A 14,595-nucleotide genomic window follows, 5' to 3' on the forward strand; every position below is an offset into this window, starting at 1 on the left:
CCTCACTTGTGAAACCTTGAGGTAGTTACATATAGATCTCATCAAACAAATCTCCTTGTAGAAAAGCATTATATACAGCCATCTGATGAATATGCCAATTTTTTAGTTACAACTAAAGCTAGAAATGTCTGGACAGTCTTCATTTTAACAACTGGTGAAAAAGGTTCTTGGTGGTCTATACCTTCTTTTTGGCTGAACCCGTTTGCTACTAGTTTGGCATTAAATCTCGTCACTTCACTTGCGGCTTTGTACTTTACTTTGTAGATCCACTTGCAGCCTATAGGACTTTTGCCTGCTGGTAAGGGAACTATGTCCCAGGTGTGATTATTTTGTAAAGCTTCAATTTCAGCTTTCATTGCATCAATTCACCTAGGTTCCTTTGCAGCCTCAGGATAGGTAGTTGGTTCAATGATATTTGATGATGCTGCTATGTATGCTTTGTATTTAGGTGTGATGTTGTCATAAGTCAGAAACTTTGATAATGCATACGGTTCATCTTATGAACATTGAGTGACACGAAGTCTTTCATCTATATAGGTGGTTTCTAACCTCTGTAGGATTTTTTGAGTTCTGACTCTCCTGAAGGTATAGTTGGTATAGTCTGAGGCTATTGAGTCATTGGTGTTTATGTAGTTGTCTGTTGAACTAACTGTTGTGATGGCTCTAAAAAAAGTGAATCGTGTACATCATGTAGTTGTTGAGTTGATGGTGTTTGTGTGATCAAGTTTTGTTGAGAGGTTGATTCAGAGAGTAATGAATTACTTGACTGTGTGATACTTGTATTCTATTGATTGTGTATTCTTACTTCAGGATTGAATAAGTTACCAGGACTTGTTTATAATGATGATATATCTTCAGTAAGGTATAGGTTATATAATGACTGATTATTGCTTTGAGGAGTAAATATAGGTTGACTTTTGCTCTACTGGCATTTAAACGGGAAACAATCTTCCTTAAAAATGACATTTCTGTTGACAAAAAATATTTTATCAGTCATGTCATATAACAAATACCCTTCTGGTGATATGCATATCTCATATGAATAGAAGGCTTTGATCTAGGCATTAGTTTATCATGTTGTTGAACTATTTTAGCATAGCATAGGCACCTTATAACCTTCAGATGCTGCACAGATGGCTTTCTGCCATATAACTTCTCATACGGAGTTTTATTTTCAATCACTGTGCTAGGTAATCTATTGATGAGGTAAACAATAGCTTGAATGCGATGTCCCTAAAATTTTATAGGAATACCAGCTTGGAACCTAATTGCTCTAGTTACCTCTAGGATATGTCTATGTTTACTCTCAGCTACCCTATTTTGTTGAGAGGTATATGGACATATTTTTTGATGAATTATTCCTAGATTCCTGAATACATCATTATAGATTGAATTAAAAACTTTGTCCCATTATCAGTTCTGGCCATTTTCACTGGTTATCAAACTGTGTTTTTACAAATGCAAAGAACTGTTGCACAACCATACATACATCAGACTTCAATTTTAGCAAAACTATCCATATCATTCTGGTGAATTCATCAACCACAGTTAGAAAATAATTATTGCCATCAATAGTAGGTATTTTATAAGTCCCCGATAGATCCATATAAATGAGCTCAAAACAAGTAGTAGTTCTAATGCTATTTATAGGAAAAGGTTGTCTTGTTTGTTTGGCATAGGGACATATACTACACTTATCTACTTTAGCAAATATTATTTCTACTTTTGCTGGGAGCATCTTCTTCAATACAGTAGGAGAGACATGGCCAAATCTTTTGTGTTAGAGGTCTATGTCATTTGAAGTGATCTCTTTATTGAACTCAAGTTCTTTTACTGCAAGGCTAATTGATTCATTTCCTTGTACTGGTTGTCTACTCAGAATGTATAACCCACTATCTTCTCTACCAATTGCTTTCACCCTTCCACTGAAGAGTTCCTGAAATATACAAAAATCAGAAAAGAAAGCAACTAAACATTTCAGCTTCTTGGTTACCTTAGAAACTGATAATAGATTGTATTTGAACTGAGGAATATAAAACACATTAGTTATAGTGATTTGGTCTATTATAGTGCTAGATCCTATATGAGTGAGCTGTGTTGTTTCTCCATTTGGTAGATATACCTTCTTTGGTTACCTTTTTTGAGCTATGGAAGCTTTGTTTAATAATTCTAAGTCAGCCACCATATGATTTGTAGCACTTGTATCTATTATCCATTCTTGCAAACTATTTGATGCTAGTAATGCACATGGTATACCTGCTGCATTTGCTGTAGGGGCATTTGTAGCAGTAGATGTTGTGTTGTTTTGTTCAGTAACTGATTATGTGATCATACTGCTCCTTGGTAAATGTACAGTTTCCTAAGTGAGGTAACATGCCTAATGAAGTGTTATGCATTTGTGTAGTTGAGTTTCCTCCTGAGTTGGTCATTTGAACATTTTGCAGATTTTCTGTCCAGCCCTGATTGACAATTTTTGGTGGCTGACTCTAGACCATAGTTTCAGACTACACATTGTAGGCAGTATATGATTACCATTTTTCTTTCTTGACCTGAAGCCTGATGGATATCCTACTATTTTGTAGTAGTTTTTCCTGCTATGGCCTTTTATTTTGCACACCTCACAATACAGATTGAAATTTTTCCTTATCTTATGATAATTTCCTCCATTTCTAGTATACATAGACACATCATATTGTCTTGTGGTAGTAGTAGGATTTGCCCCTAATAGTCCTGAACTTGCTGCAAAAGATTTTTGACTTTCATCACTAATAACCATAGCATATGCTTGGCTGACAGAAGGCATAGGACTCATTAGTAGAATTTGGCTTCTTGCTTGACTGTAAGAGTGATTAAGCCTCATCAAGAATTGGAACAGCTTAAGTTTTTGCAAATGAATCACAAAATCTTTTGACTTTGGGCAATCATATGTTGGTGTAGGAACTAAGGCTTCAAACTCTTCCCACAAGTCTTTAAGTTTTGAAAAATATACAGAAACTGAAGCAGTTCCTTAGCTTAGAGTGACAGTTTCTTTATGTAGATTATATGATCTAGAGCCATCTATTTTATCAAATCTATCATGTAGACCATTCCACATTACTTGTCACTTGAGGCATACATTATACCTCCAAGAAGACTAGTGGATACAGAATTCATTACCAAGACAATACTATAGCATGTACTCGTTCCCAATGATTCCACAAGGTTTCTGGAAAATTTTCTTTGGAACAAGTTCTATGAACCAATCCCAATTTATTTCTTCCTAACAAGTCCATTCTCATATATCTATACCATAGAGAGTAGTTTTCGATATATGTTAGTTGAAATAAGATAATTTGGATTCCACTCATATCAGATGGACTCAAGAATAAAGGATAATTGTAGTCAAATTTGGGGCAGGACCTAGCATAGCTCCTCCTAATTGATTTACAGTAGAATTGATCGGATTTTCTGGTATGGATTCTTCAATCACCATTGCTCAGAATCTTTGATTGAATTGTTAGATTGTAAAGACTATTTCTCAAATTGCAGAATTGTATGATCGAGTTTCAAGCTCTTAGAGGCTTGGTGCTCTGATACCATGAACCGATCTTGGGTTTCTTACCCAGATGAAGAATAGAGAGAGGGAGAGAGAGAGATGCTAGATCCAGTTTTAATGATGCAAATAATATACATATGCAGAAAATTAATTACAAGAAATCAAGAAGATACTACAAGATCGCTGAAGTCAATCTTGATGCCTAAGGAAGAACTTGCAAATCTGGATAACTAAGGAAAGAAGTCAATCAGCAAATCAATCAGTAAAGAGTAACGACCAGCTGCGATGGAGAGAATCAAGCAAGCCTAAACTTAAGGCATGAATCAAGGCCAACATCCCGGAAGATCGAAGATCCTGTAAAGATTGATACGCGACTAATTTCGGAAGAACCAACAATCAAGGAGCAAGTCTTCACTATATACATCTGCTGAAAGAAGGAAATCAAGGAAAAGCAACGGCTATCTATCTTATTCTTGGAAAGAAACAATCTCTTTCCAAGGATCAAATCTCTTGGGTTGTCAAGCCTCGACCTTCATCAAAGTATTTATACCCAGCCTTAACCTTAGCCAGACATACTCTGATCGAACCAAAAATCCCTCTCTTTGTTCTAATTCAAACAAACATTGTAGTTCACTAAGATCTGCTGTGTAACAAGTCAGAGAAAAAAAAAGAGTATAACACTGTTGAAGCATTGTACCAAAAAGAAATGAGTGCTAGAAAAACTGTGTTGTCAATTCATTTCAACTGTACTCGGAGAAACACATTTACTAAAGATAACTCCCTTGCAACCCAAGGGGACTGGACTAGGATTCACATTGAATCCAAACCAGTATAAAATCCCGGTGTCTTTAATTCTTGCATTTACTTTTTGCATCTTACTTTCTGTCATTATAAATATTAAGTTATTATATCTAGTCGATTACTCGATTAACTAGTCAACTAATAAGCGATTAAGTTTAAATATTTACAATTCACCCCCCCTTGTACTTTCAATTGGTATTAGAGCAAGGCTTATATTTTACTTTTGCTTAACAGCTTGTGAGAAAAGATTATGGCAAATCAAGTTATCATAGGAGCTCTCTTTTAGGAAGGAACTTCACAAGTTAGACCACCATACTTTAATGGATAATATTTCTCCTATTGGAATGTGCGAATGGAGATCTTTGCCAAAGCTTATGACGTCAAAGTCTGGAAAGTCATCAAAAAGGGAAACTATCCCTTACCAGCTGTCACTCCACTATTTGCTGATCCTGAAGATATAGATTCATATACAAAAGAGCAAATGGAAGTGGTACAGGTTAACAACAAAGCTAGAAATCTACTTCATAACGCTATAAGTGGTGAAGAATATGAGAAAATCTCAAGTTGTGACACAGCTAAAGAAATGTGGGACAAGCTTGAGGTCACTTATGAAGGAACAACAAAGTAAAGGAAACACATATCAACATGCTGGTCCATGATTACGAACTCTTCTCAATGAAAGAAGTAGAATCTATTGAAGAGATGTTTGTCAGGTTTAGCAAAATAATTAGTGATCTAAAGGCATTTAGCAAGCCTTACACCAGTGGTGATCTAGTTAGAAAAATTCTCAAGAGTTTGCCAACCACTTGGCAGACCAAAGTAGTCATATTAGAATCTCAAGATCTAAACAAATTATCCTATAATGATCTACGAGGAGAACTCATTGCTTTTGAAAAGACGCATCTCAAGAAGACCAATCAAGAATAAAAAAAGAAAATAGTTGCATTCAAAACTTCTATTGAAATAGCTGAAAACAAAATTGATGATGATCCTGAAGCTTTGCAAGAAGAGATTGTTATGCTATCAAAAAACATGGATGGATTGATAAGAAGATACAGGAACACAAAGAAAGGAAGAATTCTACCAAGATGATCCAGGCAATACAACAAACAGGATAAAAATGATGGAAAGTGCTATGAATGTGGAAGATTTGGGCATATTCAAGCTGAGTGCCCAAAACCTGAAGAGGAAGATCTCTAGAGGCTTCAACAAGAATAAATCCTTCGAAAGCTGGAGCGATGAGGATAATTCAGACCATGAAGAGATAGCAATCTCTACTTCATGACAATTCTGGAAAACGAAATGAACAAATCCTCAGGATGCTGGATAGACGAGGACATTTCAGATGACAAAAGAAAACTGTTTCATGGCACGAGGTGAAACCAGTGAGGTAAGATCTTATAACTATGAAAGATGCAATGAATTACAAGATATTCTTGATTTAACTTTAAAAAAGTCTCAAAAATGATGAATGAGCTTAAGAAACTCACTAAGGAAGTTAAAGACTGGAAACTCAAACATGAAGTATGTGAAATCGAAAAGGAAGTACTTCAAGAAGAGTTTGAGGAATTACAAATGCAACTCAATGGCATGTGCAAGTCCACCAGTCACATTTCTGTTAGGTCAAACCAGACGACTTATAGGTTAACTAGAAAAAGACCAACCAGAACCAAGTCGACTAGTATTAACACTAATGAAAGACCTAAAAATAGGTCAGAAGTTATGTGTCATTCTGTAACAAAAGTTGGCATAAATATTCTTTTTGTCGTTTTCGTAAAACAAACGTTTCAGGATGGGTTTGGAAACCAAAAAATTCTGAACCTGGTAACACTAACCCTCCAAGACCCAGGCAAGCTTGGGTACCTAAAAGAAAGTAATCATCTTGTTTCGCAGGAACACCACAGAATGAGCCGCAAAGGAAAATGGTATCTAGACAGTGCGTGTTCTAGTCATATGACAGGTGACAAAAACCTGTTCAAAGAAGTTACAAAAATTGATGGAGGAAGTGTTAAGTTTGGGGATGATTCAAAAGGCAAAATAATTGGTACTGGAACAATTCCCTTCAATAACAATTGTGACATCACTGAAGTTTATCTTGTCGATGGCCTCAACTATAATCTCTTGAGCATAAGTCAACTCTGCGACTCAGGATATGAGGTAAATTTTAAGAAAACAGGATGTGCTATTGAAGATGAATCAGATAAAATAGTCCTTCCTGGAAAAAGGTATGGAAATGTTTATATCCTTGATAGTTTTGAAAAGATAGATGGTCATATTTGTTTATCCTCTATGTCTGATGATCCATGGTTGTGGCATAGGAAACTTGGTCATGCTAGCATGCATTTGATAGAAAAATTGTCCAAACATGAGTTAGTTGTTGGTTTACCCAAACTGAAATTTTCTAGAACTCATATTTGTGATGCATGTCAAATGGGTAAGCAGACCAGAAACTCTTTCAAAAACAAAGATATAGTATCTACTTCAAAACCTTTACAATTACTTCATATGGATTTATTTGGACCTACTAGAACTACCAGTATAGAAGGAAAGAGGTATGCTTTTGTTACTATTAATGATTATTCACGTTTCACTTAGGTAATTTTCTTATCTCATAAGGATGAAGCATTAAGAAATTTTAAAGTTTTCTGCAAAAAGGTTGAAAGAGAAAAGGGATATCTGATTTCAACAATTCAGAGTGACCATGGAGGAGAATTTGAAAGCAGAGCATTTGAAGATTTTTGTAATGATCAGGGATACACCCATAATTTCTCTACACCACGCTCACTACAACAAAATGGGGTTATAGAAAGAAAGAACAAAACCCTCCAAGATATGGCAAGAACCATGTTACTAGAACATTCACTGCCAAACCACTTCTGAGCAGAAGGTGTAAGTACAACATGTCACATTCTCAGTTGTTGCCTCATAAGGACTATTCTAAAAAAGACTCCATATGAATTATGGAAAGGTAAACGTCCCAATATTAGTTACTTCCATCCCTTCAGAAGTAAATGTTTTATCTACAATAACGGTAAGGATAATCTTGGAAAGTTTGATCCAAGAAGTGACGAAGGTATTTTTCTGGGCTACTCATTAAATAGTAGATCTTTTAGAGTCTATAATAAATGCACATTATGTGTGGAAGAATCTGTACAGGTTATATTCGATGAAAATAATCCCTTGGTCGAGAAAGGAATTACTGCAGGTGATGAAGATCAAGCTCAGGAAACTCAGGAGATAAGAAAATCTCAAGAGTCGACTGATACATCTGTTGCGACAGAGTCAACTAGTGAAGATAGCAGCAATGTACCAGATCAACCAATCGAGTCAACTACGAATGTAGTTCGTCCAAATGAATGGAGAAGCGAACCTGAATATCCTCAAAAATTCATTATAGGGGATCCAAATGAAGGAATGAAAATCAAGGGAGCTCTTAAGAAGAAAGCAAATATTGCATTAATCTCTCAGATTGATCCAAAAAAGATAGAGGAAGCACTAAAAGATTCAAGCTGGGTGCAAGCTATGTAGGAAGAGTTAGATCAGTTCAGTAAGAATCAAATGTGGAATCTAATACCCAAACTTGATAATGTGTCTGTAATCAGAACAAAGTGGGTTTTTAGAAATAAATTGAACGAGGATGGAAAGGTCGTAAGAAATAAAGCCAGACTAGTTGCTCAGGGCTACTCACAACAGGAAGGAGTCGACTATGATGAAACTTTCGCCCCAGTAGCTCGTTTGGAATCCATACGAATTCTTCTAGCATACGCATCATTTAAAGGATTCAGGCTATTTCAAATGGATGTTAAAAGTGACTTTTTGAATGGATTTATCGAAGAAGAAGTATATGTGAAACAACCTACAGGATTTGTAGATTCAAAATTCCCATACCATGTGTACAAGCTCACTACGGCGCTGTATGGCTAAAACAAGCTCCACGTGCTTGGTATGATTGACTGAGTTCCTTTCTTATTGATCATGGCTTCACAAGAGGTAAAATAGATACTACCTTGTTCATTAAAAGATCATCAGGAGGTAACCTCATTATTCAAATTTATGTCGATGATATTATATTTGGTAGTGCTAACCCTCTCATGTGCAAGAAATTTTCAAATCTTATGCAAAGCGAATTCGAAATGAGTATGATGGGTGAACTAATGTTCTTCCTTGGACTACAAATTCAACAATCTGAAGAAGGAACCTTCGTATGTCAGACCAAATACACAAAAGAGTTGATTCAAAAATTTGGTATGAGCAATGCAAAATCCATTGGCACACCAATGAGCCCTTCCACAAATCTAGACAAAGACGAATAAGGTATTCCTGTTGATGAAACTAAATATCATGGAATGATTGGATCACTGTTGTACCTAAAGTAAGTTGACTGAATATTATGTTTAGCGTATGTAAATGTGCCAGGTTTCAGTCAGCTCCCAAGGAATCACATTTGACCGCCGTAAAAAGAATCATTCGATATCTCATTGGGACTGTATCTCATGGACTATGGTACCCTCGATCTAACTCTTTTAAATTAGAAGGTTTTTCATATGCTGACCTTGCAGGTGATAAGGACGGTAGAAAAAGCACAAGTGGTACATGTCAATTACTGGGAAAGGCATTGATATCCTGGAACAGTAAAAAAAACAAGCATCAGTCGCATTGTCTACTACTGAACCTGAATACATTGCTATTGGACAATGTTGCGCACAACTACTGTGGATGTCTCATCAACTGGGTGACTATGAACTTTCGTTTAAGCCTATACAAATTTTTGTGACAACTCTAGTGCTATTTGTCTTTCCAAAAATCCTGTGCATAATTCTAGAGCAAAGCATATAGATATCAAGTATCATTTTATTAGAGATCATGTTCTTAAGGGAGACATAGAAATATCTTTTGTTGGAACCACTGATCAGTTAGCTAATATTTTTACTAAACCTTTATTAGAAGAGAGATTTTGTGATTTAAGAAAATTACTTGGTATTACTTGGATTACTAATAACTCTTAGGACCTATGTGTACTATTAATTTTTTTTGCAATAATTGTCATTTACCCATGCATTAATTTCGCCTCCGTTTTTTCCTCTCTTTTCTCTTCTTTCACATCAGTTCATCGTTCAAAGTTGGAAAGTCAATCATCATGTCTCTTCAACTGACAACTTTTCCTTTTCTGTACTCAACCGTCAGAAACCCTCTTCTTAAGGCGGAGAACCCTTTTCAATCACTCTCATCTTTAGCTCCTCTCCAAAAGCTCCGATCAAACCCCTTCTCTACAATGGCCAAGCATCCCAGAAATCCCTCTGCCTCCACCAGAAAAAGCACATGTTCCAAAGCTAAACCCTCTTTTATGCCCCTAGAACAAGTAGACCTAGGGTCCGATCACTCTGAAGGTCTTGCCTCTTCCTAGGGAGATTTCTCTAAACACTTTCAACTCCTAGGAGAAAAAGCTTTAGGTAAGCGACCCATGGAAGAACCCCCTGTTTCGTCCACCCCAAAAAAATCCAAGGTTGATTTCTCTGCCTCTCTTGAATCTAACCTCAATTTCTGGGATTCCCCAAATAGGAATTTCTTCACTGCTCTGAAAGACAAGCCCATTGCTCATGGAAGGATTTTTGACCTTGACAACATGGAAGCCCTCAATTGCAAGGTCAAAGACCTTTTTGTTCATCAAGGTTGGGTTAAGTTCATCTCTATTCCTCCGTCTAAGGTATATGAATCCCTTGTAAAAATATTTTATGTAAATCTTCGTTCTAGTAAACCTGATAGGTTGGAATCTTTAGTGTTAGGTAAGCGCATTGTTCTTGACTGTGCCCTATTTGATTTGCTCTTTCAGTGTCGTTGTTATGGTTTTCCTATGCTGTTTAAAAATACCTGGCCTGATGACTTTGAAATTTCCTTTGACCAAGACAAACAGTGTATTGTTGAGTGTCCCTCTGACTCCCTTCCAAACCAGTTAGGTTTCAGTGATGTCAGTTTCGAAACTCAGGTTCTGGCCCACATTGTAGCAACTACTTTGCTTCCCCGTACTGGTTCCTTTTCAACCTTCTCTCAAAGATACTCCTTCTTCGTCTATTGCCTCGTGACCAAACTCAAAATCAAGCTTTCCTCCTAGGTTATCAATTTCATTATCAAAAGTGTTGAATATCCCACCAGTCTACCCTATGGCATGGCAATCACTCACATTCTGGAAGCTCATCAAATTTCCCTGTCCAACTATCCCTTCATCACTGTCTCTAAGTCTTACAATTCTAGAGCCTTTGCTAGTATGGGATATGTGAGTGTAAAGGGCTTCTGGGTTAAGAAGCACGATAGTGAAGCAAAGCATGACCCTATAGAGCCCAAACCTTAACCCTATGTCCCTCATCCCAGTCTTGACAGCCCTGATCTTGGTGACAAGCTTCGTGCTATTGACTCTCAACTCTCTGAAATCAAAAATCTTCTCACAGCCACTCAATCTACTGTCGGTGACATTCATGCCATTTCCAAGGAAACAGGGTCTGATGTAGGGGTGGGCATCGGTCAGTTCGGTTCGATTTTGAACATTATCGGTTTTGCCTATCGATTATCAGTTTACAAATATCATAAACTGATAACCAAACTGATAAGATATTGGTTATCGGTTAATCGATTATATATCGTTATCGGTTCGGTTATCGGTTTACCCGATAATATAAAACAACTAAAAAAATTTGCAATATATAAAACAAAGAAATCAAACTGCCAGAACGTGTAAACTGCCAACTTTTGTTGTTTCTTAACAAAAGCACGCTCCTACTTCTGTGCAGTATCTACTGATGTCTGGCGGAGAACTGGTGGTGAGTCTTGCGTCTTGACTCTTGGGGGCTGCGATGGAAACAAGAATGAGAACTGAGAGACAAACGACTGAAGAGTGAAGAGGGAATTAGGAAAATAAATAACCCTAGTATATACTTAAGGGTAAATTAGTAAATTACATAATTCTTATTGGGTTATCGGTTTTTACTCAATAACAAAAATGCAAACCGAGCTCGAACCGATAACCCAATAAAAAAAATTAACTCGTTACTGAACCGTTAACCCAATAACCCAATACCGATAACCCAATAAAGAATTAACAGTTCGGATTATCGGTTTTACCCGATATATGCCCACTACTAGTCTGATGTGTCCAAAATTAGAGTTGTTGTTCTCAGAGTTAGGGAGAATGATGTCAAAGCCTTCAGGGAGATTCATAACAGGTTGGATGGAGTGAGCATCTCAGTCAATGCAAGCTTTGAACAGTTGAAGGAGACCATCTGCAACACCCTTACTTATTTTCTGCGCTGTTAGTATGGTTGTTTTAAGATAATTTCTTTTGCTCTACTGGTTTTGGGCGGTGTTTTTAGCCTTTGGATAGTTTATACTTTTTTGTTGTGCTATTTTTGTGGGCTGTTTTCTCAATCATTGGTTGATTCCTATAACTCTCATGTTTATATGTTATATATTCTGTTTAGTTCTTGGCTTGTTCCTTCTTTGTTGATGCCAAAAAAAAGGGGAGAAAGAGTATATGTTATATCTGTACAGGTACAGTTTGTGGCAGGAGTCAACTCTACCATAGACTAGTCAACTGCATATATTGAGGGAGAGTATCATGGACTAGTCAACTGAATACATTGAGGTGGAGTAAAACACAGGGAAGTCAACTGGTGCTTACATTTATATATTATTTTCTCATCATCAAAAAGGGGGAGATTGTTAGATCCAGTTTTAGTGATGCAAATAATATAACATATGCAGGAAATCAATTACAAGGAATCAAGAAGATACTACAAGATCGCTGGAGTCAATCTTGATGCCTAAGGAAAGAACTCGCAAATCTGGATAACTAAGGAAAGAACTTAATCGGCAAATCAATCAGTAAAGAGTAACGGCCAGCTGCGATGGAGAGAATCAAGCAAGCCTAAACTTAAGGCATGAATCAAGGCCAGCATCACGGAAGATCGAAGATCCTGTAAAGATTGATACGTGACTAATTTCGGAAGAACCAACAATCAAGAAGTAAGTTTTCACTACATACATCTGCTAAAAGAAGGAAATCAAGGAAAAGCAACGGCTAGTTATCTTACTCTTAGAAAGAAATAATCTCTTTCCAAGGATCAAATCTCTTGGGTTGTCAAGCCTCGACCTTCATCAAAGTATTTATACCCAGCCTTAAACCTTAGTCAGACATACTCTGATCGAACCAAAAATCACTCTCTTTGTTCTACTGCAAACAAATATTGTAGTTCACTCAGATCTACTGTGTAACAAGTCAGAGAAAAAAAGAGAGTATAACACTGGTGAGGCATTGTATCAAAAAGAAACGAGTGCTAGAGAAACTATGCTGTCAATTCATTTCAACTGTACTCGGAGAAACACATTTACTAAAGATAACTCCCTTGCAACCCAAGGGGACTAGACTAGGATTCACATTGAATCTAAACCAGTATAAAATCCTGGTGTCTTTAATTCCTGCATTTACTTTCTGCATCTTACTTTCTGTCATTATAACTGTTAAGTTATTATATCTAGTTGACTACTCGATTAACTAGTCAACTAATAAGCGATTAAGTTTAAATATTTACAATTCACCCCCCTTCCCCTTGTACTATCGAGAGAGAGAGAGAGATAGAGATGAAGGTGAAGAGAGCATAAATGAATTCTTATTAGCTTGACTTCAAAGATCAGATACAGAGTACATATATAGAACTATTAGAGGCTAACTATAATTAACTAATTCAAATAGCCGTTAGACTCTTAACTAACTAACTAACTGATACTGCAAAATAATTAGTCTACCCTTATGATTAATTATGTTACACCTTTCTCTACAAAAACAAAATAAGAAAATTTGTCTAAAAAAGAATAGTATTTGTGGTAACTAAAGTTACCATAAAGTTAGGCAATTGTAGCCAATAGAGTTGCTTTCAAAGGATTAAATTACTTTTTGTGGCGACTTCGTCGCCGCTTAAAGTGATAATTTCACCACCAAAGGTCGCATTGGCTGGTTGTTACTAGAATACGCGACCTACTGACTTTTAGTGGCGAAGTTGTCGATTTTTACTAGCGACGTTTTGTCGCCACAGAAACAATTTTTTGGCCAGAATAGCCTCAACTTTATGCCCTTTAGTCGCATTAGATGATGTTTTGTTTAACAATTATAGTCGCTACAAAAGACGAATAAGTCATACCTAACATTCATTTTTTTCACTTTGCGACGTAATTATTTACGTTTGTAGCAACTTTAATCGCCACTTAATTAATGTTGGTTATGTGGCTACTAAAAATTGAATAGGTCGGCAATAAGGTCATTATTCATTTAGCGACCTACATAAAATTATTTTATTCTAATTTTTTTATTTTATATTTAATAATATTCTTTCATAATCACAAAAGTATTATGACATAACTAAAATAAACGACAAATGTTAAAAAGTTGATATTTTTTTCCTTAAACTTCGTGTTTAGTGGCGAAATTAGACTGAGGGAAAATAGTGGCGAATCCAGATTTCACTAAGGGTATTCAAGATTTAACATATATAAAAATTAATTTTGATTTATATATAGAATATTTCGTTTAGTATAATTTTTCGATAAAAGGTGTTTAACTGACCAATCTTCAGTATACCACTGAGGGAAAAGGATATTGAATCCTCTTTATTAAAAATTAGACTTCACAAATAGGCCAACAATAAATTTTTTTTATTTCTTGAATCCCTCTATATAAGTTTTTCAACTCTTTTATTGTTCGTGCTCAGTCAAAAATCATTATATCCAATAATAGTGAGCAATAGTAACTATTCTGAAGCAACTAGCTTTAGTCCAATTCGACCACTTCAATACTTTTAGTTCAAATTAAACATTTATAATAAAAGATTCACTAAATACATATAAAAATTAAATTCAAAATTCCATTATAAATATCTAATATTCTTATCCAATCCTAAAATATTAAAAAAAAAAAAAAAAAGACAGTATTCGCGTTCATACAAGATCCGGAAAAAAACACATCCCAAAATAGTATAATTTTGACGCAATTATCAATAGCTAATAACCCTAATAAAGCATGCATTTGGTGAGCAGAAAATAAGAAGGCAGGCAGAAGTAGGAGCCATATTCAGATAAGGACACTACCTAGCTAAGTGAAATAATGAAGACCTGCATAGTACCAGAGAAAGAAAAGGACAATTCGATGTATTAAATATTTCGTATTTATATAAGGTTTGATTACTTGATGTATTAAATATTTCGTATTTATGTAAGGT

The 14,595-nt window shown here is 35.8% G+C and overlaps 1 protein-coding gene across 1 annotated transcript; it reads left to right on the plus strand.

The window, feature by feature from the left end:
- Positions 1–4,688: 4,688 nt before the first annotated feature.
- LOC142164833 (uncharacterized) lies at positions 4,689–5,263 on the plus strand. Its single transcript, XM_075223581.1, has 2 exons — positions 4,689–4,960; positions 5,050–5,263. Exons 1-2 carry the CDS (start codon positions 4,689–4,691, stop codon positions 5,261–5,263), a joined length of 486 nt encoding a protein of 161 aa, XP_075079682.1.
- Positions 5,264–14,595: the final 9,332 nt, after the last annotated feature.

This window comes from Nicotiana tabacum, chromosome 10, assembly GCF_000715075.1.
Source record: "Nicotiana tabacum cultivar K326 chromosome 10, ASM71507v2, whole genome shotgun sequence".
In the NCBI taxonomy this organism is placed as follows: Eukaryota; Viridiplantae; Streptophyta; class Magnoliopsida; order Solanales; family Solanaceae; genus Nicotiana; species Nicotiana tabacum.